Here is a 27416-nt window from a genome sequence, read left to right on the forward strand (position 1 = left end):
TTTGGAAAAATACATTTATTCACTGAACTGAAAACCACAGAACTGACGTGTGTGTGTTTCTGAAGCGCGTCTGTACAAGAAAGCGATGTTGTGGCGGATGGGAGGCCTTTACAGTAAAGCGAAGGTCAGCAGGAAGTTACATGTGCAGGTTAGATACTCTAAAGTGTTCGTTCAGTTTCACCGCAAGTCACATTGTGAACTAGTGTATTCTCAGACATTCGCCGACATTAGCTTATTCTGCCGCGTCACCTTATTTACATCGGCCTTTATTATCCGAAAAATCAGGTTTTCTGTTCGTCCGACACGCCTGCCATCCCGCCGATAATTGTTCCGAACCTGAAAGCTAAACGACGTGACGCGTCGGACGTCCCGGTGAGGCGTTCGGGGTCCAGCTCTGTTTCTCTGGGGGCGCTGCTATAAAAAAAAAAAAAAAAATGCTGTTTTTTCGTTTTTTTTTTTTTTTAAATATATAAACAAAAAGTACAAACGATGAAGGTGAGCGTCGTGTCGTGACGGGTTGGTGTTTCACGAAGAATCTGAGCGGGTTAGAGCCGGTTTATTTACTGCGTCACGATATTATTCACCTTCTATACATTCTAGATACTCCTCACCCCTTCCAGGATCTTGTATCTTAAAAAAAAAAAAAAAAAAAAAAATTAAACAATTTATTAACAACTGAATCGTAAAACCTGATTAAACATGCCTTGAGTCTCTTTTTTTTTTCTTCTTAAAAAGTTTACAATAATTTGATTGTTGGGATTAATACCTCCCCCTCTTGGGAGACACGGCGTGCCGGCGCTCCTGCGTACGAGCCGTGAGCTGGTCCTCCGTCTTCCTCGCGAGCATCGGGAGGTTAAAAACAAAAGTGGTGGCGAGAATCCGTGACGTGCGCGGCGATGTGGGGTTGCGACGGTTCGGGGGGGGGGGGAGAGCTAATAGGGGTGACACTGATAGTTGAGTCTGTTTCACCGGCACTTCCTGCTCGAAAGTCTCGACAGTTCGACCCCCGACCCGGCGCGGGTCCTTCCGGTCCCGCCGGTTGCCGTGGCGTCCGGCGTCCTCAGGCCTCCTCCTGCTCGGGGAAGTTGAGGATCTTGCGGTGCGCCTGCCGCAAGTACTGCTGCTGTTTGAAGTACACTTTGAACGCCCCCTTGATGGCCACGAAGGCGATTCCTCCCTGTGTGTGTGAGCGGGGGGGGGGGGGGGGGGGGGGTTGAAGGCGCGGTGAGCATTTGCTTCGTTCTCACGGATTATTTCTTATCTTTCCGATGAATATTTTAGCTGACGTTCTCATACGAACCGCAAAAGACATTGACTTTTTGGTCAATTACCAGCAGACGGAAAGATGTCGACAAACGGCAAAGATTGAGTTACGCCGAATGCGCCGGCGCTTATAATACACCTACATTCGTGCAAATATAAAAAAAAAAAAAACAACGTGAAACTATGTTTGGCTACTTCCTGGCCGGACAAGGACGGCGTGTTGCACCCACCAGGATGGTCCTCTGCAGGTTGGAGTTGACGCTGCTGAACATGAGTTTGCCCACGATGGTGGCGATGGTGGGGAAGACCAAGGCGCCGCACAGGATGCGGGTGGCCGAGACGTGATCCGCCAGGGGGCTGGCCTCCGCCGGGATGCGGGGAACCGGGCAGCCGATCCCTGGAGGCGGGGGTGGGGTGGGGTGGGGGTTAGATTCCGACTGAATGAGCTCCCACCTGCGACGTTCACACTCAAACAATTCAACGTTCAAAGTTAAAAATCGGTGCCTGGAGCATCTCGGATGGGTGAGGATGAGCGATGATAGAGTGAAAAAAAAAAAAAAAAAAATGGGATCTAAAGTCTAAAATGTAGATTTGAAGAAAAAAAAAAATCGCCTTGCCGAAGGGGATGAAATCGTGTGAAAAGCCGGGATAACATTTTCTTTAAAAAAAAAAAAATCCGTCCGTCGCTAACTTTCTGGCGAAGAAAAAACCGGTATCTGTGTTTGCGTGCGCGCGCACTGACCGGGGAAGATGCTGTTAAGGATCTGCAGTTTGTTGGAGTATTTCCGCCACAAGCGCAGGACGTAGTCCTCCCAGCGGATCATCTTGCCCAGGATCAGCATGACGGGGATGGTGGGCAGGCCGATGAGCAGGAAGAGGGGGTCGGCCCGCTCCATCACGTCCAGGCCCTCCTTGTGGCCCACCACCTTGACGGAGGGAAGCCGGCCGCGCAAACGGGAGGCGGACTTTCAGAATAAATGCTAAGGAATGGCACGGACGACGTGTCCTGAACGCAGAAGGCGTTGTGGAATACAACCTGCGGTTAAATTAAATGAACGGACATTATTGGGGGAGAACGCCCCCACGTAGCCCGATAGACTTTAAATGTCTGAGGGAGTAAATACGCTCGGCGGGGAAAGAATTCAAAATGTTCTTGCGTAAAATATCGCAGTCGAAATGTTCTCGCTGAAGGAAGCGGGCTTGGATTTCTTCACTTGAAGAAGTTTCACCGCTCATGTTCGCTTCTGATGGCCAGTGAGGAGTTTCCCAACACAACCAGTTGTATTGGGAAACTCCTAATATAGTTTATAGTGTTTCCAAATATAACCAGATACAGCCGGAGGTCACTAAAAGTGAAGACGCCTCTCGGATGAAGGGCGAAGCTTCTTCAAGTGAAGAAATCCGAGTCCGGTCGCCGCGACGAGAAGTCACCATGACTCTGATGACCTGGAACCTCCACAGACGAGTAAAATATGACGGGTGTGTCTTATTTTTCGGGCGCCGTTTGCGTTAACTGAGAAAAGCGGCGCCCTCTTAACGGTCCGGCGAGGTCGCGGTTTTGGTTATTACGGGACGGGTGTGCTGTGCCAGACCTGCATGACGGTCACGGCGCCGTAGGTGACGGCGGTCCAGTAGATGGAGCCCACCATGATGCCGGCGGCGGCGAAGGGCCCGGCTTTGGAGATGAGCCGGTCGGCCAAGTCCAGCACGTAGACCACGGGGCCTGCGGACACCAAGAGGGAGTGAAGATCCTCGCGTTTGGACGGAGCGCCGTCGACTTCGTAAACTTCGCGTCTAAATATTTGTCTCCTACCAGCGAGTGCGAGAGCGGACGCCGAGTGCGAGGCCTGATGGGACTCGAGCAAACTTACACAATTGTGAAACGAGGTGTGTGTGTTTGTGTAAGACGGTCGCGGCGGTCGTGTTGCAACCGCCGCGCCTCCCGTTTTATCGCACTGGAGAAAAATTAGAACAAAATTCTTTTTAAAAAAAAAAAAAAAAAAAATTGATGCAGGTCGTAAATTTATACTCGCTGAGTTTTTTTTTTTGTTTTTTTTTGCCGAAACACATTTTCCTGAGAGGTCTTGGAGCATAAAGACGCCCGTTTGCACAGGACTTTAATTAAATTAAAAAAGGGAGGGGTGGTAACCGAGGGCGACGCTGCAGCAGCGGGAGGAGATCACTGACACGCAACAACTCCCGCTTGACTTGTGCCTGATCCCACCGACGTATCCGGTCGCTCGCAACCGATTGGCTCTCGTAGCACCGGAAAGTAAAAAAATAAAAAATAAAATAAAAAAATCTCATAATGCTAAGCGTTGTTGCAGCTGCTGGCCGTGATAAATCCCGTCATTTCGCTGTCTTAGAAACGGCGTAATCCGTTTATATCTAATCAGAATGCTCCAAATTTAGGGTTTATCCAGTTCCTCTGGATTTCTGCGGCGCCGTAAAACCGTTGTGTCGGATTTGCGACGCAATTACGAATACGGTCACTCCTCGCTTAACCACGAACTCGGTTAGCGACGACTCGGGGCGTTACGACTTTGACCGATATTCATTTTAACGAAAATACCGAAGTGGCGACGTCAAGCTTTTTCATCTTTACACTGCGGCTCTGAGTGGCTTGGGAAAATAAATTATAAATATTTAATAGAAATGTATTTCATTTGTGTTAATTCCTTTTTTTAACTTTTAGTTCTAAGTTGGAAGATTATTGTGATCTTGGAATGTCAAATAAAATGATATTTATTATTTTTCCCCGCTCAAAATAACGTCACGCTCGCGGAAGCCGGTATACCAGCCAGCCGGTAAAGTCCCGATTTGCAGATGCTGTGCGCGGAAGTCCCGTAAACCAGGTAAAATAAATATTTATGAAAATATTTTGCAAATATTTATTTTTTATTGTTTACTGGCACAGTGATTTTTTCTCGATTTATTTTTAAAATTCAGGTCAAGGCTCCGCTACAAACTCTGAAAGCCCAAAGCTCAAAATGAGTTCATTACCAAAATAAAATTTAATTTGCTCCGTAATACTTTGTGAAATTCAGAAGCATCACACAACGCACTTGTTTATACAAAGTGTAAAGCTAATAAAAAGCAATATATACAGCGGTACCTTTATTTTAGACGTCAAAAAGTAATTGCGGCTCCCGGTGTTTTCTTTTCCGAGGAAACCGGGTCCAAATGGCTCTTTGGGTGCTCAGGGTTGCGAACCCTGTGCTAGCCGCTACGCTACTTATATGTGACACTACTAGTATATATATATATATACTGCTCAAAAAAATAAAGGGAACACTTGAACAACACAATGTAACTCCAAGTCAATCCCACTTGTGTGAAATCATAGTGTCCACTCAGGAAGCAACACAGATTCATTTTGACTTGTTTTAAGGACATTACATCAAAGTTGGATCAGCCTGGAGTTTGTTTTTACACTTTAATTTTGAGTGTGATTCCTAATCCAGACCTCCATGGGTTGATACAATTGATTTCCATTGATCATTTTGGTGTGATTTTGTTGTCGGCACATTCAACTGTGTAAAGAGCAAAGTATTTCATAAGAATATTTCATTCATTTAGATCTCGGATGTGTTTTTTAAGTGTTCCCTTTACTTTTTTGAGCAGTGTATATATATATATATATATATATATATATGACCCTCCAGCTTTGAGCTCCAGGAACGACAATCAGACAAATGGCGTGAAAACAACGAGGTACAAGGGGTCGGTCAGGTCTGAGGTTAAAATGAAAATAAACCGCGTCGCTTCTCGGCCGCTGTGCGATCCGAGCCGATCGCTAACGGAGAGGCGAGGTTTCTGAGGAGGCGTACGGGGAACCTTAACTACAAAAAAAAAAAAAAAAAAAAAAAAAGTAAATAAACCGGGGGAAATTCTTCGCCGCATCCTCTGTGGCATTCCGGGCCGACTCGAGGGAAATCATGCAATATTTACAGGAAGCCGGCGTGATTTCCTCGCTCGGACGCCCGTCCACATCCTATTAATAACCGGGAGGCGGAGCGTCGGACGAGCCGCCGCGGTCCCCGTCTCCCGCCGGCGCCGAGGTTTACCGCCACAAAATGTCCCGCCAGCGTGGAGAGACGTTCGGCTTGAATCGCATCCGGCGCTCCCGGCCTTTTTGGCGTAAAGAGGGGGCGGAGCCTCATCGGGCAAAGTCACCCATTTCTGCACACGATTTAGGATTCAGCCGCCGGGTCGTGGCTCCGAAATGAAGCGATAGTGACGCGTTTAACACGGTTATATTTTCAAATGGAAACATTTATTGAGCTCTCATTCTCTGAGATCTAAGGTCGAATGACAAAATATAGGATTGTGTTATTTTAATTGAGTGTGAAGTCTTTTTGAGGATTTTTTTTTTTTTGGCATAAAGCTCGAGGGGGGATAAAATCCATACAAGGTTGGACACGCTCACTCCGTCCCGAAAGGACAAAAGCGCCCGAAAATAGCTTTTTAAAAAAATGCGGTGTTTGTTACAAGGAGGCTTTTAAGTTTCCACATCACCACATCGTCCGCTGGATGTTGGATCAGGATCGATTTCGGACCGACGTGCCGCGTCAGAAATCCGTCTCGGGCGGTTGGACATTAGAATCGGATTTTCGGTGGGTCGATTTGTGTTCCGATTAAGGGAGCTGAAAAAACAAAAAAAATAGTAATAATAATAATAATGATACAGAGAGGTTCTGGCACTCAACGGTAGAAACAGGATTAAAATAAATTCATAAATCATTTTAATTCTGACAAATTAAAAAAAAACAAAAACGTGAATTTAAAAGACGTCTACAATAACGCGTGGGCTTTTTTGTGAGCTCGCGTTGTAAAATGACCAGCGAATTGTGACATGTCATTGTCGTTTTTTGTATTTTACTGCTTGAATTCAATTTATTTGTGAAATTGGTCTTTTATTTTGAAATGCATTATCGGCGTTTAGCATCTTGTCGCCTCGCGGCGTCGGCTTTTTACGCGCAAGGGTTTCGTTTCACGAAAACAATTTGGCTCCTCGGCGGGAGACGGAAGAAAGTGACATTTAAATGTGTGTTTCATTTACGGCTTGTTATTTCCATTAATTTATGTACTTATCTGTTCCCTTTTTATATTTGTAAATGATGATGCTAATGTCCGTTAGCTTAAACGCTACCTAGTTTTCCCACAGCGTCTCTTAATTATTGATGACCATTTTCCACGATGAGGAAATGATCATTTATGGATTAATGTTCTGAGGTGTTTTTTTTTTTTCTTGCTGTTTGTTTTATTCATTTTTCTTATGGATTTGAGTAAATTCCTTAAACATCCGTTGAAGAGATGACATCGGTCCTTCTGGCGGCGGTGACTACGGACATTTTTGACGATTTGTAGGAAAACGCGAGTGGGTACAAAACGTGGGCCTGAGTGGAAAATACGGCGCGTGCGTCTGGCGTCGACATTTCTAGAATTGAGAAACGAGGCGGCGGGTAGGTTTTTTTAAACGTGCTGAGTCACAGCTCATTGAGGAGATTTGTAAAACGCGCTGTGCCGTCGCCGCGCCGACGGAGCCTCCGACGCTATTCTGAGGAACGGCTGTTCTGCTTTCCCTCGGGGGAGATTACAACCCGACGGCTGAACCGCTTCCAAGTCGCCGTTTAGACGGCGGACAGATTTAAAGCAAACACCTGAGCGCGTACTTCATCCGGGAAGCCAAACTGGAACCTCGGAGTACATTTTCTGCAAACCAAATCATCGGGAGTGAAAAAAAAAAAAACAAGGGAAGCGGCTTTCTAAAATAATTCACGGGCTCGGCGGTTATTTCGGGGGGGTTACGGGTTATTTACAGATTGGACATAAGACAGACTTTATTAAGCTGTTTGCACGGCGAGGCCGCGACGCTCAAGCCTTCGACACCAGCTGGATACAATTCAACCACTGTTAGCGGCCAACCTATTTCTAAAGCTGCATGAAAGCTGAGTGGAGCAGTTTGTGCTAAAGGTTTCTCTTAAGACGCCGGAGCTTTGGGCAACTTGTTGAGGAAGGGGCTTTGTCCCCTTTTAGTTAAAAAAAAAAAAAAAGCTGCCAAGCGGAAATATAACACTTTCACATCTGAAGTTGTTCTAAACGCTGCGGCGCTCTTATCTCCTGCCAGGCCTCTTTCTGACCGCACCTGTGTTTGCCGACCGCCGCGTTTCCTCGACGCTCCGGCGCGTTAATACGGAATATTTCGACGACGGGCGCTGGAATCCGTTCCCTCCGTCTCGCCCTGGCGGAGCTTTAGGAGGCCGGAGGGAAACGGGTCGCCCCTTAATGACCCTCTGGCGAGATGGAGGGCCGAGCGGTTCGTTTCAGACGCCGGCGGCGGATTCCGTGGTTGAGATAATTAAAAGCGGGGGGGTTTGCGACGGTCATTCCTCAACACGCTGCTCCAGCTGGTGTGTTTACTCTGAGACGGGACGCCTCATCCGCAGAGTTAGCGCCGCCGGCTAAATTAGCATCATAGGCTGGCTTTGGCTGAGCGGCAGGTGCTGACGGGAACGCGGCCAGGAGGGGATGAACCCGAAGCCGGGGAGGGACGGACGCTCGCTCGCTCGCTCGCCGCGACGCTGCAGGGAACGCACCCTCGCCCGCTAAGAGCCCGGAGAAAATAACCACTTCCCATGTCTTGCAGCTTATCCTCCATCACTGAAATTGAAAAGTCATCCCACTAAGCTGTTAAATTGCTATTATTCTGTGGACTAATTAAAGCCGCTGCACATACATTTATATTTTATTGTATTTCTTATCCTCCCGCCTTCCTACTATTATCTATTACTGTTATGTTTTTGCTTGAAACTCTGGCACAACAATTTCCTTTGGGATAAATAAAGTTGTTATCTCATCTCATACGGCAGAGCCACGCATGTTATATTCACGTATGCTTATGAAATAAAATTAAAAAAAATAGGTGGGCCGACTATACATTAGGCAAACTGTAAATGTGCCTGAATTACTGTGATATTAAATGCACGATGGCAATAATAATAAAAAGCACAGACAAACTGCAAAAATTATGCAGTTAAAAAAACTTTGTTCGCCAGGACTAGGCAATGTTTTAATTTTACTACATTTAAATTTTTTTATTTTGTTTTTCTGGCGGGAGGTTTAAAAAAAGAAAAAAAAAAAAAAAAAATTTGCGGATGAAATTTCTTTCACGTTTTAGAGGATAATTTTTTTGGAAACTCGGGTCCTGTGTTCCAAATTTGTTTCTTTGTAATTCTTAGGACACTTCCTGGTTATCTTTGCACAATTCCTTGCTCGTCGCAGACGACATGTCAAACTTTCTGCGACGTGCAAACAAACCCGGCAAATTGTGGAGCAACGGTTGAACTCGCAGACTCCAGAAAACAATAAGACGAGGCAGACGTGAGGGGAGAAACTGCACAGAGCGATCAGAGTAGAGTTGCACTTCTGTTATGCTACAGTGACTCACTCTTACCCAAACAATCGCTGTACTGTTTGAGTAGATTATATGAAATTACATCGGGGGCGATCGAAGATTTTGCAGTCACGGCGCGGTGTTTCCTCCCGATGTGTGAAGGTGACGTCCGAGTCCCGGTCAAACGCCGGAGGACACCTCGGATTTCACGCGTCCCTCGTCCGCATCGACGGTATCAACCCGCCCCGTTGACGGACTTCTCCCGTGACCCACATATTTCTGGCCACCTCTGTCTGACTCTGGCTTATGGTATTAGAGGAGGGGGGGGAAAAAAAAAAAAAAAAAGACACTTTTCTTTGCGGATGAAAGAAAGAAGAGAAAGGTCATGTGCCGAGAACAACCACTGGCCGACTTCCTGTCGGGACAGCTGTACCGCTGACGGAGGGCAATCATGATTTCCATCGCGCGGTCGATACTGAAACGAGATGCTATATTTGAGGCTGCCGCAGACCGAGGATTATCGGGGAATAATTGACGAGTCACCGCATATGTTATTAATATAAAATGTTTAACGGAGCATCTGAATTGTTTTTTTTGGGGTTTTTTTTTTTGCAAGGCCGAGAGCAAAATCTTTGACGTGCTATCGTTGTATCAATCTCGATAGCGTGGGAATAAATAACCCTGAAAAAATAGTGGCGACCGAGTGTGTCAGTGCAGCTAGCGGGCTGTTGTATACGACTAGAATTATTCTTATCGACAGCAAGTCCAATAATGATTTTCTCTTTAGCCTTCTATCGACAAAGCGGGTATAGGATTGCATGTTCTGCCAAATTGGACATTATTATCCAGCAATCAAGAGGACACTCGCTTTCAGTATTGGTAAAACAAAGCCGTATGTAAACTGATCCTTAACTCGGTAAATTAGGAGGGTTGCATCAATCTAAGCCCGTCAGGTCAACGCCGCCGCTTCGCTTTGCGGCCGAGATGTGCTTTGGATTCGGGGCACGATGGCGTGAACGCAACCGTCTCCGCGCGCGGCTGGTTTTATCCCAGATTCACTCAACAACAAAAGAGCGGGACATTTTCTGTCATTTTCTCCCGAACATTCGAACCACGTCACCCTTTAAGGAGCGCTAACGGTAGCTTCCGAAAGTTGTTTGCCGTCATCGATGACTAGTTTTCTTCAATGTCAGCAGATTCGCGATGAGGACTCGACTAGCGTGTGCTTCCCGATAAGGGGAGCGGATCAATTTCTGATTAAGAGCAACTCATTACAATGCTCTTACTTTTACACCAAATTGCTTTAGCACTTAAAACGCTACAAGAAGTCTCATTGGTGGTTGTTAAAGAAAGAAAAGAATGATAAAAATCTACCGAGGATATCGATATGTTAGGTCGCGGCCCGCGCTACAAAATGATCGGGGTAATGGAACAAATTAATCCTGAGCTTGTGAGTGAGATATCATTATTATATAAGATATTACCATTAAAATGACAACAAGCAGTTGGTCTTCACTCTCCAACGGTGACTTAAAATGGTGCACAACAATAATCTGACACTTCTACACATGCTAGTACGTGGAATACTGCAGGGTTTCTTTGACAGCGTTGCTAAGCAACCGGTCAGGCACAAATTCGCCTCAGTTCCGCCATCCACATCTTGGTGCGACCGACTTAACCGACTGATATTTCTGCAATGTTTTTCTTTCGCCGGGAAATCAAACGGCGGGTGTTTTAAGCACTCAAAAACAAGCCACGATTTTCAGAACCGGTTTTCCGGTGGAAAAGCGTTTGCGTTCCATAATTTGTAGACTTCTACCGCAACAACAAGAACTTATAAACGCTTGTGCAGCTTAAACGTGGAGATGAGTTTACATCATAACTTGCAGTAAACAACAACAACAGCGAATGCTATGAAACCCAACTATCGCAATGTCTGATAGCGAGTCATTAAATTCCAGCGGTGGCCAAATTACGCAATAATGGAATTTGATCGACTTATTCTTGAAGGATGGGTGTCACTATGTTATCTAAGACATAAAAAAAATGGCCAGCAGCTGTCTGGGTCTCCATGAAAATGCTAATCTCTTGCTACGGATAAACCTCTGCAGTCCCACACGGACCTCGCAGCCAATTAACAGGGCCTTAACTATATTGGAGGAAAAAGAAAAAAAAAAAAAAAACAATTCCATCTGAAAATACCAGCAACCAGACGTGTTCCAATAAATCAAAACGCAAGGTTTCCAGAGACGGGGATTTTTCTGCAGAAGCCGAGTTGAACCTTCTGGTTTTAGCAGTCAAGTGTCTGACGGCGCAGCCTCGGTCCCTATAAATATAAATGAACCTGTTCACCGGCCAGGCCGGACCTCCTGCTGACTAACATTGTCTTCGGTCCAGCGCCGGTCTCAAATTGCAGGCTCTAACTCTTCGGGGCTGAAATGGCACTTGCCCAAGTGTGCATTTATAAACTTCATTGGATACATTTGTACGATCTTACGCGATCCGGGAATTATGCCTTAAGCCCCGATTAGCGCCGGTAAGGTAACGCGTCTTCTGAGCGATCTGATCCTAAGCCGCCGAGGAAAGCGACTGATATTTTTATGAGAGAAGACAGAAAGCGTGGTTAACTTTCTCTTTCCCTCTGCGTGTTTTCGGCAACCCGATACCCCGGTAAACTCGAAACGCGGCGGGCGTGTCAAAATCGTCGGCGGGGTTAAGATGCCTCGGTCGTCCGTCCGCGTCGAACACATCCCGGTTCGCTCGCGGCCGTGTTTACCAGGTCACTTGCGATTGGATGGTTCAGGACGCTTTATAACAATAGGTTTGAACAACTGACACCAGCAAAGAGATACTTGGAACACTCTGGGCTTTTCATCGACGCCGCGGTTCACGGCGGAGCCGGACTGGACTGCTTTACACCGATGTTTTTTATATTATCTTGGTCATGCTAATCGCACAAAAGGTGTCCGGTTTTAATTGAACGCAGGCCAATTAACCACCCGCCGCTTCCGGTGTAAGCAAAGATATTACTTTTCCCACGGCGTCGACAAAAATTCAACAATTATCCGTTCTTTTGCGGCGCAATCTCCGAAAACCGCTGTCGACCGTGTTACGTTGCACGCACGCGCCTAATGAAGTGTCTACATGCGGGGGGGGGGGGGGGTTTATTAAAAAGAAACACGACTCTTCTGTTGCAACTGATTAAACAAAAAAAAAAAAGGATTCTTTCATTTGCAGAAGATGTGAGACGGGGAAAAATGGAAATGCAGGTAAATGATATGCGATCGCAAATGCGTGTCTGTAGCTGGTGCTTACGAAGAACCGGAAAAAGCTCGTCGCTCTGACGTTTCAGTGTAATTGAGGCAGCCGCTTCCTTCCATGTTGCCGGCCAATTACCTCCCGAAGCCGGGCCCTCCAACAAGCGAGTCCCCCTTCTGTTACACATCGGGTTGAAAGGAATTTATTTACCTAAAACACCACAGGACCGCGCCGGCTTTTGAGGGAATAAACTTGCACTCAAGACAAATAAACACGAAGAAGCTCTGGGAGTGAGCGACATGCATTGCTATTCAATCGTTTTGTTTTTTTTTTAGGCTTGTTTATAAACTGGGGTGCGGATGTCATTTGCGAAATAAATTAAAAAAAAAAAAGGAACAATAGGGCTGTTACGAGTGGCGGAAAAACGGCGAGCCGAATCATTATTACGTTCGCAAATGCAGATATCTTCCACTGCGCCAGTGCGTAACAAGACCACGGATCTTTCCCCGCAGGATTCAAAGCGCGGCGAGCATGCGAGTTCATCCATGGAAGCATCCTATGCTGCAGAAATGTCACGCGCACGAGAGATGCCCGCGAAGATCGCACGAATATCTTGACCTGAGAACCGAACCCAATTTAGGAACTGAATCCTGCGCGCGATACACGGGCCCACCCCCACTCCCCCGCACAAAAACAATATCCTTTGTATTTCATGGGTCGGAAGTGTCATTTTTCCTCAAGTTGTATCGATGCTTGCAACGCGGCAACCAGGAGAAAGACAGATTTTTCATTTTTGATTTAATGACTTCGGTTGTAAGTAAACACCCGTGATCTTAATCTTCCTCAAATGCGCAGCTTGATCGGCGATGAGAAGACAACTGGGGTTCCTGCCCCTTTTGACCCCCTTTGAGCTCATTTTACCGTCCTAGTACCGTATTTTCCGGACTATAAGTCGCATTTTTTTTTCATAATTTGGCCGGGGGTGCGACTCATACTCTGGAGCGACTTATGTGTGAAATAATTGAGCTCTCTTGCTCTGATGTGTGTGTGTGTCTGTGTGTGTCTTTAATATAACAGGGATCGTCTCACACACACGCCGACCAATCAAAATTCAGCGGGGGCGGGTCATGGCGGAAGCGCGTTGTGAAAAAAGTAGCTACCAGCGACTTCTGTACCGATGAAAATTGATCATTTCAACATTCGCGCTAACTTATAAAAACAACTGAGAAGGGCTGAAAGAAAAATGGCACCGAAGATTTCGTTGGATTTAGTGATTAAGAGTGACACAGATTGTTTGTTTGTAGCGTGTGCTATATGCTATCGTTATTTGAATGACTCTTAAGGTAATATGTTACGTTAGCATAGCCTACCAGGCACGTTCTCAGTTCCTTGTTTATGCGTCCTATAGGCTATACTTGTTCAGCCTGCTGTTCTTTATTCTATTTTCAATTCAAATTGCCTTTCAAGATGAAATGTCTATTCTTGGTGTTGGATTTTATTAAATAAATCCCTCCCCCTCCTCCAAAAAATGCGACCTATACCCCAGTGCGACTTCTATATGTTTTTTTTTTCGTTCTGTATTATGCATTTTTGGCTGGTGCGACTTATAATCCGGAGCGCCGTGTAGTCCGACGTATATGTGCCGTGCAACCTACCCAGCTTGGGAAAGACGATGAGGTATTCTGCGTTGCACTGCGGGCAGGCCACGCGCGCCGTGCTGTTCCCCCGCTGCTTCTCGTCCACCCAGCGCTGAAGGCAAGACTGGTGGACCCACTTGGTGGAGCCGCGGCAGCGGCACGGACGAACCCACTCGGCCGTACGGTCGTCCTCGTCCGTCGCGAAGCATACCCAGCAGCTCCTTCGATGAAAAAAAACAAAAAAAAAAAAACGGTAAGATCAATTGCACACATAATTATTGAATGTTTTGAGAAGAATCGGCTGGTATAAATAAGGGATGGCTTTTAAATAACTTCGCATGTAGCTTTAGCATCGCTGTTAAAGTTAACGCCATCCCGGCAGGCATGGTATGCGTCAATATGTGCCACCGCAAGCAAAACGTATGAAATCTTTATTTTCGAAAATAATAGTTGCGGTGTGCAAAAAATTTGCAAAGATGTTCCTTTTGTCCGCTTGTTTGGGTAGGATTTTATTTCAGAACGTTGTTTACTGCAAGGTGAGAATTGAATTTGTTGTTGTTGAGCTCCTGGCCTCTGAATAAACATCAAGCTATGCTTCCGGAGCCAAATCCAAACTTCTTAATTATAGAGAACAGTGTTATGATTAATAATGATGGATCCACTTTAAAAACATTTAACACAAAACAACTTGACTGATTAACAGCGACGACATTCAAAGGGCTGAAAATTGCACAATTTTCCTTTTCGATGGACGAAGCTTAGTTTTAAATATGGAACAACACGCGATATACTAATCTTTTCTGAAATTGAAGACATCGTTTTCTGGCTTTTTTTGTTTTTGTAAATGAATTCATTATTCACCACCACTGCTTTGATTGTCGTGCACTGTTTTCAAATATTCTAAAAAGAAAGATGAAGCCATCAAATGGAAGGAGCGTCGCTCCGGGTGTACTCAGCCTCCCTGCTGCAAGACAATTAATTGGACTTCTTTTGTGAAATCTACTGCCCACACACACACACACACACACACTCCTCCACCGCATGTCTGTCCAAGTTCTGAAGAGTAATATGATATCCAAGATACCTGACCTTAACAGTCCATCCCCAACTGTGACATTATATTGCTTTTCCATAATTAATCAGGAAGGCCGGAAGCGTCATCGCCGCCGTCTCTCACTGCATGTGGTGAAACTCATCTAGGCGAGCGACATTCTCATTTCAGCCACAACAGACCAATTAAAACAGTTACCGGTAAGAGCGGTAAGCAGAATTAATTTGAAACAGATGAGCGAAGGAGCCGTCCTTAACTAGAAACAAGGCACTACGATGATGCCAGAAATCCAAAAGGGGGACTTCGGATGACTGTTGCCGAAATGAAAATGACCGACTGCGAAACCTGTGCGGCGAGAATGGCTATTTTTCATTCAGAGCCTGGAATGAGCGCATTTTTATAAATAATTGCATCGATTCAACAAAGAGAGCCAGATTTAGCGAGCTGTCTTGGGTTGTTTTTTTTTTTTAATCGCCTGCTCCACGCTGTTATCTTCCACTCTTTGGGTATCCATCATCTAAGGTCATTTGCACTAATGAAAAAATAGATTCGATCGGGCAGGTAAATATTAACCGAATCAAAGTACGGCAGAGGAAACTTGTAAAATTTAGGAAGATAAATGTCATGGCTGATTCACAACACTAATAATGGAAAACGGATCGTGTCCCGATCGAGCTAACATGGTGGCCTGGGAGACGCTGTGAACACGCTGAGCGAAAGCGTCAACTCTGCTGTGTTGTCGGTGCACGTACAACATCTGCACGAGCGGAAATTTTGATTCACATCGCCGGTTCCAACTCGGCTACTCTCCCTCACGGATAGAAGTCGAGTTTCCCCCGCAGCCAGATTTGTGAGCGAGAGGACACAATAGCGCTGCATCACGGATGGCTTCCACGTAGCCGCGATTCCGTCTTTGACACCGTGACTGCGGCGTCCATCATCCTCGATCTGACTTTTGTTGGCGTTTTGGTTCATACGTCCTGAAGATGCGTCGATGTGAGGTGAAAATGTACTGGAGTTAAACCGCATGGCGGATATGACACACGTGTTAATGCCGGGTGTGAATGAAAACTTAAAAAACTTACAATGAAACTTCTGAAACAATCTATTGTACGTCGCTTTGGATAAAAGCATCTGCCAAATGGAATGGAATGCAATGTAACTTTGAAACGGATCTAAATGTTGGACGCGACGCTTCCGATTCTGCACCAGCGGGTTTAAAACGGTTCATGGAAATCAAACACAACAATGTCAAGATAACTAGCAGTCTTACTGGTGAGTCGGGCGTATCTACCGTCTACTGTTCCATTTCCTGATGTTAACAGGTATGTCTAGAATGCAGGAAACCTGCAGCCTGTTTTCACTGTTTACCATATCAGATCAAACTGTGGCATCGGCTCGAGCTGATCCTGAACTATGCCCAGAATGAAGGATCCTCCCTTTAACCCCGTAAAGAAAATGAATAACCAAAAAGCTCATGGCGTCTCACTTAATCATTATACATTTTGAAAAATACGACCGGCACGAAGAACAATCCACCGCCTGTGCAGGAAACATTGTCATATTGTCACAATGTAGTGCATGTTCACTATCTTAGAAGCTATAGAGTGAGTGAATGTACTCTGCAAACATGTCTGGATGCCTGTTCTATTACTCAAACATTTATTTTATTGCTCTATACCTTGACGGAAGGGAATTCTTTTGGTTAAGAAAGGGAATCATGCTTCTTCACTTTGTCTATTTTCTTCACGACAACAACAGAACGAAGACGAACGTTAGACGGACGACTCTTCCATGTTTTGTGGTCAATTAATACAATTTTCTAACTGAAAGTAAAGAAAAAGCAGAGACGGTTCCTGAGTGTGAGCGTCAGTGTCACTAAACTATTTAAGCATCAACTTGTCGGCGTAAACAAAAGCGTAAATAGCTTTGTTCAGGCTAAGCCAAATCAATCACAAAAATGCTTAAAATGGCTTAAAAAAGCGCTTTGTCTTATCAGAAGAATTTGGAATCTAAATATTTGACACGAGCAGAAGTCTCTCTCTCCCAGTGTGTGTTGTTAGTAGAGTCGTGCTGATCGTCATGCCGACAGAAGCGCAATCGGGTCGGTCTTTTCCGAAAAAAAAAAAAAAAAAATCCCAATTATTTTTGCATAACTATCATTTCATACATTTTCTCTTCTGATGTCTCTGAGCAAAACCGAAATTCAAGACTTTGAGGCGTGGAAAGACCACCTGTTTTCGCCATCACTTCGGAAAAATGTCCGTATTACAAAATGTATCCTTCAATCCTGCTGCTCCTCAAATCTCTGGCCATCATCGGTCGTCATCGTCCTGCGGTCCACGGTTTGCTCGGTTACAGGGCCCGCCTGGGAGCGGAGTGGGTCTTCTGTGAAAGACTTGGATTATTTGCTAAGGCTCCCTTTTGACTGCGAACGGATGATTTTCCAATACTCCTCTGATACTGAATAAAACATTACGATGCAGGAGACGGGCTTTCAAGCTGAGGCTCTCGAGTGACATCGCCGGCTAAAGGTACCTGTAGCCAAACTGAGTCGGAGGGAAACATTAACCCCGCCATTCGCCCTGCAACCGTCCACGACGGCCACCAACTCGCCCCTTTTGCTACGTGAGGGTGCGCGTTAATGGATGTTTCCTCACGTGCGGGCGGTTTTAGACGAGGAAAAGAAAATATGGCCATTTCCTTAACGCCTTCAATGGGAACCATGGCGTCTGAACGGATCGGACAACACGCTGACGGATATCTAGACAGCCATGCTGTCATAAATGAATGAGGTGCGGAGAGAGCTTTCCACAGAGGAGCAACAGTGAGAGCTAAAATCATCACTACCTTTCGCGTCACTAGCTCTTATTCCTGTAACCCAGCCTTGGCGAATGACAGGAAGTAAAAAGGACATCGCAGAAATGCAATCCTCCATGCGAAACCCTAATCTGCGGCTCGGCGATGCCTCGACGCCGTTTAGCAGAACTCTTTGTCAGGTTATCCTCCCCTCGGAAAGTGCATAATTAGAAGCGGGGAAAATTGACTTTACCTCACAAAAGTGACAGCGTCAAGTAAGGGACATTTGCGTATTAGCAGGAGTTTACGGGGTAAAAAAAAGCACAAACGCATTTTTTCCGATACCTTTATCCAAAGGGGGGTGGAATTGATTTACATTAAAAAAGGCTAAACCGTATACATTATTTTTATTATTTTGTCTTATGCCCACTAGGGGGTGGGGATAATGTACCTAAAAATAGTTTTTCGAGATGCCCTTAAATAAGCAGGAACAAATGCGCAATTTTACAACATCAACGTATGAATGTGACAAATTATTGTACAAACAATTTAAGAATATCAACACTACGGCAGTATTATTGTTCCGTCTCAAAATCTTTAGCACGTACAAGAAATATCTAAAAGGGAAACGTCCTAATTAGATGCATCGTAAAAATCTATGTAACAGGCAACACCCGTCAGAAAGTTAACAACACTGGGGCGGGAAAAAAAAAAAACATAGGTTACTTTTACGTTTGATGAAAAAAACAAGAACTGTGCCTTGCTATTCGTATCACTCATGCTAGCCTCTCCTGTTAGATATTTTAGATACGTCAGGTTTCCCGATGAAACCGGCTGTTTAAACGGCCGAGGTCCTGCTATGTGCCGCTTATCAAAAACCAGAAAGTTCATCTGTTATTTGGCAAAATTTGCTGAAATAGTGCGCAAACATGGACTGTGTTGGTCTTCGTGAACCGGGCGGTTTTGCATGGTATTTCTTTTTATCTGCAAAGCGCATATCCACCTGTGAAGAGCATATATATACCTCAGGCATTGGCAGGGGGTCAAACAGCCATCTGTGTTATCGTGTAAAAGCCAAAAAACTGAGGACAATCCAATGCAAACCTGGCCATTATCATTCACTTCAGCTGTGAAGCATTCAGGAAAAGAATGTCCAAAAATGTGCAATGGGGTTTTTAAGTCACAAATGTGATGCGGGTTCCTTATCGGATAAAGGAACGACCCTGCTATTAATACCGCACACAAAATCTAGAGTGACTGCTTCGCTTCTTTTTCATCATCTCACAAGCCCGGCTCCTGTTCTTCAGGAGGTGCCCGTCCACAATGGCTCCTTTCACTCAACCGGGATCACATGACTGTGGGAAAGCAGCGTGAAGGCAGAGACATGCAGAGCGCCAGATTCGGGATCATCAACCAAGTGTGTTTCTCCATGACTTACTGCATCTTTATAATTCACGGGAATCTGAGTTACAGTCCATGAGATACCCGTCAATCAATGCAGGTCGGTCTTGCAGCAAAACAAACTACGGTGGTTTTACTAAGACGAGTGATAGCGGGTTTTTTTGTCATTACTTCGGCATTTCTGATTTAATTCTGCACGTGACTCTGCAGATTAGCCGGCCATCCAAAGTGGAGTTCGATTCGGCGCTGATAGATTTAATTTGCAACTCCCTCAGCTCTTCACATTCATCAGCATATCACAAATCATAGTTCTTCCAAAGTTTGTAAATTAGACCCACTGACTTAATGGTAACTCAACAGACAGTGGTAAAATTGATGCGTTTCTTTATTATTAAACCGTTCTAAAAAATTAAGCTGACGCAGAATAAACGGCTTTTTTTTTTTTTTTAATTGAAGGGGAGAAAAAAAAAAAAAAAAAAAGCTTAATGGCCAAGAAGTGCACTCAATCTGTGACTGGCAGTTAGTTCAAATGCAAATAGATAAATATTTATTCAAATGAAAGTTGAGATTCAAAAGCTGGGGATCTGCATCGATTTATCCGACCACTTAAAGAGTAAGTCAAACTTGAACGACGAAATAATCAGGACGAGCACCAACTGACAATCGTATCCTGTGTCGGCGATTGTTGATCGATGAGTGTCCCAGGCCGTCGCTATTACAGACAGTGTGACAATCACGCCGGCGAGCAGAATACAAATTAGCGATGACGCCATGTCCAACTTTATCACATGGATCTAATCACATCCAATCTCCTTTCTCCATATGCCAGCTTACTAAAATACACTGCGAGCGCTTCACTATATGGCTAGTTTGAATTGTGATTTCAAAGACGTGCTGACTGTCCCAAAATTAGTAGCTATTGCCCTTCATTTTCAATTAATTCTACATTTAATAGCAGAAATTCAGTGGTCAAGTGTGTGAGGCAATGCACGGATTGTAACAGACGTCCTCTGAACCGATCAACGACAAACCGTGACAGCAATGAAAAAAAAAAAAAAAACACATTTAATGTGTCTATTTTTTTCATAGCTGGTCAGCAGTCGGCTAATATTTCTCAAAATAGGACCATATGTCCACGAGTTAACACAAAGAAACTGCACAGCGCACAGGAATTCCTTTCCTGAGTAAAAAATCAAATAGTGGTGCACAGAAGTTGACTTTTGTGGTGAGAGATGCAAAAAAGTAACAGGTCTCTCTATCAAGACAAAGTAAATCTTCTTATTGGCAAAGCCCTTTTTTTCTATTAAGAAATCACTAACGGGCCTCGTGTCATCTTATGCATTTACTGCACACTCGGTGGACGGCAACCCCGTCACGCCGTGGTGGAAAAGCACATATTTATACATCCATTCATAAATAGCGCGACAGTCAAAGGAAAGCGAGGAGGCTGTGCAGGAACTAATAAAAAGGTCAGGCAGGACTGAAACGTGTCCCCCGATTTCTATTTGTGAAACACTGCATTGCAGAGGCAGCTGGCCGCTTGCGATGGGCCCAGATAAGAGCCTGTAGAGCCCTGTGTTTGCCAGCGATAGGAGCCGAGTACACGACTGTCCAGAAGCAAGAACATGACGGACCTCTTCCCGCTATCAAATACTCACGCGCCGTCGGGGTCACTGTTATCCACCTGCAGCGCACGGCCCGAGAGCATTTCTCTTTGTTACTGTACCATGTGCTTGGGAAATGGACCAAGTCCACAGTCCAATATTGACAGAATGTGACATGTCAAACTGCTAACGCTGCCCTTTTTTTTTTTTTTAAAGAAGTTGTCCAAACGGTAGTGATTATTTCGCGGGGAACGGCACACCGACGTGCCTGGAATAAATGTTGCGAACTTTGGTCGCGACCGATTCGGCGGGAGTCGAGAAAATACTTGGACACGTAGAAGGGTTTCAAAGCAGCCGCTACCACTTTTTGCTTATAATTACAAACAAAATATGGCTTGGCTGAAAGTCATGCGTTGTGAAACTAATGTGACGTTCATCAACACTGAAGTCAAAAACAAGGCTTGATTTCATGATATTCAATTCCTGAATAAATAGCCTGCACCGATCGCAACTGAGCAGCATGGCAACGGTGAGAAACAAGTTGCGAGTTTTTGCATCACATGCCGTGCTCTGTATCTATTTTGATTTTGACAACTTTTAAGAGAAGTTAGTGCGGACCCAGTTGAAATGACTTAAGGGACTCGAGAGCAATGACTCAACTTTTCTGCCACAAACTTTCCATCGATCCATTCCACTACCGCATCTCCGCGTGGATCGGTAGGGCTGCACAGTAACATAGCTATGAAAAGTTGAGTGAAATAATTATAGAGGGCAACAAAGGGTAAAGGAAAATGTTTGGTTGTTTTTTTTTTAAGAGTAAGGAACCTTTTTTTTTGTTAATTTAAACCTTTGAATCCTTGGAAACCTGTTTATGTTTAAATAAGGGGTCACCCAAAACAGCAATCACTGATGTCTGAGAATCTGAGTGGATAAAACAAAATAGATCTTTAATTTAATGGCGAGAGCAATGAAGGCATGACACAGCATTAGCATTTAGCTTGAATGTGATTGCTGGTGGAGATGATAGCCAAGATATAATGTAGGTCAGCTGTGACAATATGTCATGATTGGTCGAAGTGTATTGCGGGTTTACAAATTTTTAGTTGTTTTGTGTGATAAGTACAAGTATAAGATAAGTACAGTGCAGTTTGAGCAATATGCAAATCTACCATGTTATTTGGCTCATGTAGCCAAGGCTTTGAGACAGTATACTTCAAACTGCAGTCCAAAACAAGCAATAAACAAGACAGGCTGTTTTTTTCTCAAAAACCTGAACGATATGCTCTTGTCAGTTTGCCACAAAGAGTTGGTCCAAAGGTTTATGCCACAATGATGTAAAAGGATTTGAATTGAAGAAAGGGTTAGTCCTGCTTCTACCTGTTCCATAAGTAAACTACTCAGACTGGGGATTCCAACTGGCAATTTTCAGTCATAAGTCTTTCTATAACCTTTAAGACCTACATACAGCATGAGTAATGAGTAACTGGCATGCATAAATCATCCACTTGCTACTTATCTGAAGGGATAATTTGCAATTTCAAACCTATAACCTTCAAGGACCATTTCATTCTAGTTCTGCTGAGAGTTTCACTGGCTGGTGCACAGGTCCAATCACAATTAATATTTTACAAATGGGGAAATATATGGGCTATTTCTAAGAACATTCAAATTCAGTGAAGATGCAGCTTTCAGTGGACCACACCCATGTTACACAAATGTATTATATGACCGTACTGCAAGATGTCAGACTTAATTTTATTTCCATTACTTCCTGAAAGTACTGAAATCCTTTGCAAAACCTGAATGGCAATTAATGACGGTAGTTCTTCAAAGGTTTTTTTTTCCCCCAACACACCAGAGGATCAACATACCGTTGTAGCCACAAACAACATTATTTTATCTCAGACAAAATGTAATAATTTCTTAAGAGAGACAATTGATTCTTCCACGATTCTTCAACCTTGTGATTACATGTGAAGACAATGGATGTTAAAAAAAAAGTTGGCCTTTATAATTTATTCTGCTTTTACATCTTTCATATCTCCGTTCATATGGATCTTCTCAATTTCGCTCTGTCATTGCTCTAAGCACATATTCAATGTCATATCAGTCTTATGTAAACTAGTGGGGCAACACAAACTCTTCATGCACACAATTCAGATACCTTATCCTGTAAGTGGAGAGTTACTTAACATTTGGATAGTGTAAGCCTACTGTGTGCGTGTAAATAATAAAGATATCAGAATAAGACATTCAATTTTGCATGGAAGCCATATCCTGGTTGCACAGATAAGCTGAGAGCTCACGCTTTCAGTGCATTACTTACCTAACTATGGACGTGACATTTTTAGCAATCACAGTGAAAACAACGTTTCCTATTGGTCAAAAGTTCAACATTTGAGGAAAAGCGACAAATACAAGATATAAAGGAGGGCTGCAACAAACGCCTTCACTTTAGCCATGCTGTATCACAGCAATGTTCTGACGAGAGGAACTCTCATTGATAAACAATTGATACATCAGTTAACGTTGAATGTGAAGCCGGACGTTAAAGGGTGTGGATACCATCGAACACATCTCCAGCACCAGATCAAATATTTGGGAAAGGTTTGGATTTCGAGAGACACCTAAGGTAACTCGTCGCATTTCTGTTAAACCGTTGTCATTTTAGCTACGTAGCTTTCCGTTAGCATGTTAGCTTTACACTTGAACTCACCTGTCCAGATTTTGCTGCATGACCACCGAACCCTCCTCGGACATAATTGTGGAAGAGCAAATGGAAAATGTGCTCGGTGTGATGTTTGGTCAGAGGAAACCGGTGGATTTTGGCAAAGCCAAAATGACACGCTTGCTAATTGCTTCAGCTGACGTTAAACGCCTTCCTAGCTAGGTGGCTAAAGCTATCTCTCTGCATAGGCCTCTGTGTTTATCCGCCGAGACCGTTGAAAACAAGGCAATTAGCGAGCACAAAACCTTTCCTTCGCGCTCATGGCTGCCTTAATAAAACAAATCTACACTCGGCGCTTAATCTCAAGTGAAAACACCTATTTGTTTAGGCTACGGCCTCTTCTGTCACCAATATCACCGCATCAGTGTGACCGCTTGACTCCATTGACTGGCCGGCTGTGAGGTGACGCAACGTAGCACGGCCGTGCGTAATGACGTAATCACAATAATGGCGTCGCGCCGTCAGACATGGGAAATGTATTTTTTTGGGACAAATCCGTGGACATGCAAATCCATCAATTTGGCGTTATCAAGGTCCATTTCCTTAAAGCGGGGCACGTCGGACAAATCCGGCTTCAATCTGCAAGAATCTAATTTACGCAGTTCAATTCAACGCCGCGTTAAGAAAAACACCCATTGTCCATAAACTACATGTCCCTAAATGCCTCCTTTACTTCTGTATGATAAATTGTGTAATACTTTTTCTCCCACTTGAATGTCTATTGACCATTACATTTCCTACGATTCTTCTTCGAGGCGTGTTAAAAACAACTCATTCAAAATAATAATAATAATATAAGTAAGAAATCCATCAAATGCAGGGACAACTATTCATAATAGTTGATAATAACAATACAATTCTCGTATTTACCTTTTGGAGCAGACATAATGTTGCTGTTGTAATCGCTTTTGATGGCGCTTTTGGCTCACGAAAATAACCATCTGTGCGAATTTGACATTTACAACACTCGTATCTTAAACGTTTTATATCAGCCTTTTGATTTTTTTTCCTGCACGTCATGCATACCATAAGGTAATCTAGATCTCAAAAGAAACTTTTTTTTTTTATAGTTCCCAGCCTCGGCACTTTAAGAAACTACAAGTCCCTGCAGCCTCCGCGACATCATCCATGCGCCGCAGTCAATCAGCTGTTGAGGCAACTGCTGACTATCTCGGCACAAGGGTTGCTCGTTTGTCATATCTAAACGCAGGCGAGGGAAACAGAAATATATTTATCTTCAGAGTCCACAAAGGGTGAACGATAAAGGTAATTCTAACTTCAGGCTTGAGCAGGGGAGACGGGCACGCTTGTGTGTGAGTGTGTGTGTGTATGTGTGTGAAGGGAGCATGGTGTTTTGTCGTTTTAGTGGAGGGGGGCACATATGGATTAATGGGGGATTTCAAGGCAAAACCACCTCCCTCTCCCATGAAATGTGTCGTGGTAAATGGGCAGTCGAGAGGGTCACATTTTCGGTGTTAAGGACGAGGACAGGTGAGGGGGGCACCGTCGGCTGCAGCTTTTGCCGGTTTGATGACCTTGGAAGCGCCGCTCCTGGAGGAGAAAACACGGATTAACTGCTGGTGTGTGTGTGGCGTGGTGTGAGTGTGTGTGTGTGCAGTGCAGGCTGTTGCGATTACCTTGAAAGTCCTGGTCGTATCACTGTCATCACCCTGCTAAAATGATCCGACTTGTCACCGTGGTTCATGATTTTCATAGTCATATAAGAAAGGCCTCAGTGGATGCAGCTGCCAGTGAGCCAGGTTTTGATATTAAACCCTAGAATAGTGTTTTTGTGCGTGTGTGTGTGTGCTTAATCTTAAACTTAACATCGGCTCAGATGACATCATGTCACAGCCCCGTGGATGTGTCTTGCATTTGTTGCAGGCTGCAGTGTATTCTGGTATTCACCAAGCATAGTGTGATCCAGCCATTTCGGCTTTATTTGGAAATTTCGATGATCAAGTTCTTGTTTTTTTTTTTTTTAATGTACTTCAGAGTCGTGCTTTTCCCTTTGCGCCTGAAATGTAAAGTTGTAGTGGTTCGGCTGGAATAAAAAAAAAAGGTACTTTAGTTGCATCTTATCCTATTGACCCTGTTATTAAAAGAACACTACCAGTGGTTATGTTGTGGCCAATGCGGATCACGGGTAGTCTCAATGCGCTAATAAAATCCCCCAAATCCCGCATAAAATGGAGCGGGAGTTTGATCGTCTGACCTTATTTTTTTTTTTTTCTTCTTTACAACTGATTGTCCATCATAAAATTCCACGGATTACCAGGAAACTCTGACAGAAACCTGTACGCAGGTTCTCTCCTCCGGCGCGTAAGAAAAAGGAACTTTGCGGTATCCAAAGTATTTCAGGTGCGTCACTCTTTACTGTGTAAACACGACCAAAGAGTGTTTTTTTTTATGACTTGCATTAAGTATGCGTTTGTCGTGTTAAAATAGGTGTCTTTTTAACCTTGTTGAAGGACAGCTGTATTTACTGACGTATGCAAATGACTCTAGGGGAGGTCCTTGAGCAAAAAAAAAAAAAAAACGCACACACACACATACACACACAATCAGTTTCACATTGCAGCTCCGGAGTTCCTGCGTGGAAGGGGGGGAGAGAGGAAAAAAAAAACGAGACGTGGCGAAATCCGGTGAATATCTCCAGGATCTTCTCATACACTTTTTGGGGGGGAATAAGCGTGCGTGTGCGTGTGTGTGTGTGTGTTTCCCCCCCCTCCACCCCCCTAAATGGGTGATCAGGCATTCACTTTGCAGCCGCCGGGTCCATCGAACATCCTCTCCCTGTCGGAGTTGTCCCACCTCATCCGCTTCTGCAGCCGCCCGGCGGACGCGCTGCAGCGCCGCGCCGCCGATATTAACGCGTCGTCTCTGTCTCCCCTCGTTGCAGCTCGGCAAACCATGCAGGATGATTTACTGATGGACAAAAACAAAGCCCCGTCTCATCACCACCACCAACACCACTACCACCACCACCACCACCACCACCATCATCAGCAGCAGCAGGATCCGACACGAGTGGACCCTCCTCCTCCCTCCACGCCGACCCCGTCATCGGAGCCCTCTTCCTCCTCCTCGCCGGGTTCGGAGAGCCCGTCGAGCGGCGGCAACCGACCGGCAAAGGACAAAGCGCCCATGGAGTCGCCGATCCTGCCCGGGTTGAACTTCAACCAGCAGCCGGAGAGCGGCGGCTCGCTGTCGTCGCCGCCGCCGCCTCCTCCTCCACCTCCACCTCCTCCTCCGCCGCCGTCGTCGTCGTCGTCGTCCTCCTCGTCGTTCTGCAGCGCCTGGTCCGCCGCGAACGCCGCGGACGACGGCTTCTTCCCGGGGATGCCCGCGGTGAACGGCGCGATGCTCTTCCAGAACTTCCCGCACCACGTCAACCCGGTGTTCGGGGGGAACTTCACGTCCCCGCAGATCGGCCTGGCCCCGCAATCCCAGCAGCAACAGCAACCGCAGCAGCAGCAGCAGCAGCAGCATCCGCAGCCCCCGCAGCAGAGGAGGTCCCCCGTCAGCCCCGGCCAGGGGCCCTTCCCGCAGAGAACCGCGTACCAGACCGTCGTGAACAACAGCAAAAGCTCGCCGTCCCCCGCCTCGTCGTCATCCGCGTGGAATAACCACCAGAACGCCGCGTGGAGCACCGCGTCCAACCCGTGGAGCGGGCTGCATGCGGGAAGGGACCCGCGCCGGGCGGTGGGCGTCGGCGTCGGGGTCGGAGTTGGGGTGCCGTCGCCCCTCAACCCCATCTCCCCGATGAAGAAGCCGTACAGCGGCAGCGTCATCGCGCCGCCGAAGTTCCCGCGGCCCGGTCCCCTGGCCCCCAAGCCCTGGAGCGACGACGGCGCCTTCAGGACTGACAACGGCAACAACATACTGCCTTTCCAGGTAAACGCACCGATCTACACGTTTTTTTCCCCCTCCATAAAAAAAAAAAAAAAAAAAAAAATCCCACTGCTTTATTCGGTTAAATTGTAAGGTTTATTGGCTCCCACCCCACGCTGCAAGTGACACAGGATAAGGTCACCCTGAGCTAGGAACACCCCTGCCAGGTCAGGATTTTAGACTTTATTAACTCCGGATTTGCTGATTAGAATCCCTCTCCCCCCCCCCCCCTCATTTTTTTTACTGGACTTCAAAAATAATATTATTTATTCGCACAACCAAGAACCGCACATAGGCTGTGCCTTGCAGTCGAAGTAAATCCGTCACATTTGTCAATATCGAATGCTGCGGGATTGAAGGGCTACTTAATGCATTTGTAATTTCA

At 45.3% G+C, this 27416-nt stretch overlaps 2 protein-coding genes across 4 annotated transcripts in view; one reads left to right on the forward strand and one right to left on the reverse strand.

The window, feature by feature from the left end:
• On the reverse strand, positions 1-23533 carry marchf5 (membrane-associated ring finger (C3HC4) 5). Of its 3 annotated transcripts, XM_086164394.1 has the most exons (6): positions 23126-23533; positions 13573-13775; positions 2856-2986; positions 2006-2189; positions 1494-1660; positions 1-1177 (listed from the first exon to the last, which is right to left on the reverse strand). In XM_086164394.1, the coding sequence occupies exons 1-6, from the start codon at positions 23167-23169 to the stop codon at positions 1061-1063; spliced, it is 846 nt and encodes a 281-aa protein (XP_086020520.1). In that variant the 5' UTR covers positions 23170-23533; the 3' UTR covers positions 1-1060. The 3 variants fall into 3 exon arrangements, with proteins under 3 accessions (XP_086020520.1, XP_086020512.1, XP_086020505.1); XM_086164386.1 differs by lacking the exon at positions 23126-23533 and having other exon boundaries at positions 2856-5909; positions 13573-13706; XM_086164379.1 differs by lacking the exons at positions 13573-13775; positions 23126-23533 and having other exon boundaries at positions 2856-13438.
• A 732-nt stretch (positions 23534-24265) lies between these two features.
• Positions 24266-27416, forward strand: part of cpeb3 (cytoplasmic polyadenylation element binding protein 3) — a 48254-nt gene continuing 45103 nt past the window's right edge. Inside the window, 3 exon segments of the mRNA XM_086164403.1 lie at positions 24266-24350; positions 24353-24403; positions 26040-27034. Of these exon segments, the coding sequence (XP_086020529.1) occupies positions 24266-24350; positions 24353-24403; positions 26040-27034 (1131 nt within the window).

The sequence above is a fragment of the Fistularia commersonii genome, chromosome 2, assembly GCF_037954325.1.
Source record: "Fistularia commersonii isolate RoL2024-O1a breed Wild chromosome 2, RoL_Fcom_v1.0, whole genome shotgun sequence".
NCBI classification, from domain to species: Eukaryota; Metazoa; Chordata; class Actinopteri; order Syngnathiformes; family Fistulariidae; genus Fistularia; species Fistularia commersonii.

Bases quoted from the DNA above. Each gene is read 5' to 3' on its own strand.
- marchf5 (XM_086164386.1), bottom strand. From the start codon at position 3,356: ATGCTCCAAGACCTCTCAGGAAAATGTGTTTCGGCAAAAAAAAACAAA. The intron at 2,190-2,855 runs GTCTGGCACAGC...CCCTCCGTCAAG, and splicing joins GCGCCGTGACCGTCATGCAG to GTGGTGGGCCACAAGGAGGG. The intron at 1,661-2,005 runs GTCAGTGCGCGC...CCCCGCCTCCAG, and splicing joins CCTTAACAGCATCTTCCCCG to GGATCGGCTGCCCGGTTCCC.